Below are 2,486 nucleotides of genomic sequence, written 5' to 3'. Positions count from 1 at the left end.
AAAAAGTAAAGATGTAATAGGAGTTGAAATCCAACCACTGAGGAGTGTTCCTTTCATCTCTACCTAATCCTCCATTATGTGATGCTGGCAGTTTATGGTTGAGTGATTGAGGAGGTGCAAAGGTGTCAAGGAATCCAGGAGCTCGGGTCCAGCTGCTCTCTAGAGAGCGCTCCTGCGCAGCACAAAGATTTGCACGTCCAACGTGTCGATCCCTCAGAGTTAATGAGGCCTTCTGTTTGGGCTTCCGTTATCAGCCCGCTGCATCCTGAGCCGGGCCCAGCAAAAGGCATGCATCATAAAGTCCTAGACGCTGCTTGATACATAGCGGACAGTAATCAGAGCTCAGCATTTCTCACCGTCTATGGAAATAAACTCAGTAGACCATTGAATGTTTCTCACACCAAACCTACTGTACATTTGTATTACCACCTTTATTTACTGCTGAAATTAAAACAACCTTATTTATATTCTTGAAACCTCGACTGGTACTTACAATGTGTTAAATTCATGAAGAATTACTGTGCACATGTTGTCGTCAATAATGCAAGAAGACACAATCAGGCATCACTCTTTAATTCTGAATACAAAAACATTATTTCACTCAATCTCCTATTGGCAGATCTGATTCCTTAATGTGACACAGAAAACCTCGGATAAATTAGTACAAAACCAGACCGGTCGCCAAGCTCCCACCCATCTCCCAGATGTCACAATTAGTAACACCTCAAAGGTTAGCTCAGATCTCGCCCTGTGTTACTATATTGAAAATCAAATCCAGCCGATAGATCTAGGGATGAGCATCCGAGGGTTGCTGATTTAAAAAAAATATATATAAAAGTGCTCAGATTGCACGGAGAAAGGCAAGTTCAGGCCTCCAGGGTGTCTGCAAAGGACACACACCTGCAACGGGGATTTTTTTTTTTTTATTGGGGGGGGGGGGGCTGCGGCTCTGTGGCTCTGTTAATGATTGGCAGAAAATGTCAGGCACAACACGTTAGCCCCATACACACCCACCCCACACACAGCAGGCAGATGTCAGAGACTGCCTGATAAGAGGGAAGGAAGGAAGTGGCATCTTTTGAGAGTTGTCATCCTTGTGAAATCTTCCAGATTAGGCCTCAACGCTGTTCACTGGTATGTATGACTAAATACCTATCTCCTGACCTATCACCCAAATATATAGGACTTAAAGGGTATTTTCCTTCTTGTATCATTATTTTACAAATATAAGGATTAGTCTGGTCATCCAATCTCCAGCACCCCCCCCCCCCCCCCCCACACACACAACCCCCCCACCCCACCCTCCACCACCACCACCACAACCCAATCTTTGTATTGCACAGAAGGATCTGCACAACCTTCTGGGCTGCACACCACTGGGGCCTGAGCCAGGGTCAGATATCTCAGAGGGGGGAGGCTGACCGAACACCACCCGCTGCATTTTAATTACTGGGAATGTGTGTTGTTAGACCTTGAGAGGGCTTCATCCTGATTTATTGAAGTTGGGTTTTTGTGACTCTTTAACTTGAATGTGGACGTATTCTGTTAAGCAATACATCCTTGCACTTTTTCGTTGCCTTTTTAGCAGTATTAGTATGGCATAGACAACAGGGGAAATTCATCAGTGAGATGGAAATAAATGCAAGAAGCTGCTGAAATGTTATTTGTTACCTCGGTTGGTTTTGCGAATCACAACTATGTTCTTGTGTTCCCGGTTCTTAGGGTAGTGCTCACATGGCCCACCCTGAGGATGAGCTGGAGCGTCTGACCAAGAAGATGCTGTTTGACATGGACAACCCACCATCTGAGGAATATTTTGGTAAGAAAGATAGCTCATCTCAAACACACTGTGTAAACATTAGCTGCTTTGCTTTAAGGGTCCTGGTATCGTGTCACACTGTAATGACTTTGGGTCGGGTATTCTCGAGCGTGACACAGTAAGCGGGACGCCAGAGATGGCGCGCACGCTTCAAGCATGCACGGAGACGTCTATGCTCAATGCCTTGTTTGTTGCAGAATTCTCCAAAACACCTGAGGGCGTACTAACATAATAATCCTTGAAGAAGCAAGAAATAGTAGAGGAGAAGAAGAGACCGGAAGCAGAGCCAATCTACAAAAAGCCTGTTCACTGCCCATTTAGCCCCATTGTACCAAATTTGGTTGCAGTTCCACCAGAGTTCCACTGGGGGGATCGCAGGCGAGTGCAAAATGAATGGGAGTCTATGGAGCTAGACTTTTGCCTGATTGTTGTTGGGAAATCTCAGATTTGATTGTAGTTTTTGCATTTTCAATATGGTTTATAGGTTGATATGAACAAGTACTTATGTCCTTTTGATTTGTTACAGTTTGTGTCGTCGTTGCCCATAACACGCTAGCATTCTGCTAATGAATGCTGGTTGGTCGGTGAAGGACTGACTAGGACCGGAGATCCTGCTTGATGGCATCTGAAGCAGAGCCAGAATGTCTGAGTGAATATTTCGGCATGG

At 45.1% G+C, this 2,486-nt stretch overlaps 1 protein-coding gene across 5 annotated transcripts in view; it reads left to right on the top strand.

Annotated features, from left to right (window-relative positions):
• lpp (LIM domain containing preferred translocation partner in lipoma) overlaps nucleotides 1-2,486 on the top strand; it is a 144,823-nt gene that overhangs the window by 99,213 nt on the left and 43,124 nt on the right. For all 5 annotated transcript variants that reach the window (XM_032526751.1, XM_032526754.1, XM_032526750.1 and 2 more), the window contains one exon: nucleotides 1,723-1,819. In XM_032526751.1, the coding sequence (XP_032382642.1) occupies nucleotides 1,723-1,819 (97 nt within the window). The remainder of the gene's footprint in view (nucleotides 1-1,722; nucleotides 1,820-2,486) is intronic.

The sequence above is a fragment of the Etheostoma spectabile genome, chromosome 9, assembly GCF_008692095.1.
Source record: "Etheostoma spectabile isolate EspeVRDwgs_2016 chromosome 9, UIUC_Espe_1.0, whole genome shotgun sequence".
Taxonomy (NCBI): Eukaryota; Metazoa; Chordata; class Actinopteri; order Perciformes; family Percidae; genus Etheostoma; species Etheostoma spectabile.
This window is presented reverse-complemented; position numbering and strand designations above follow the sequence as displayed.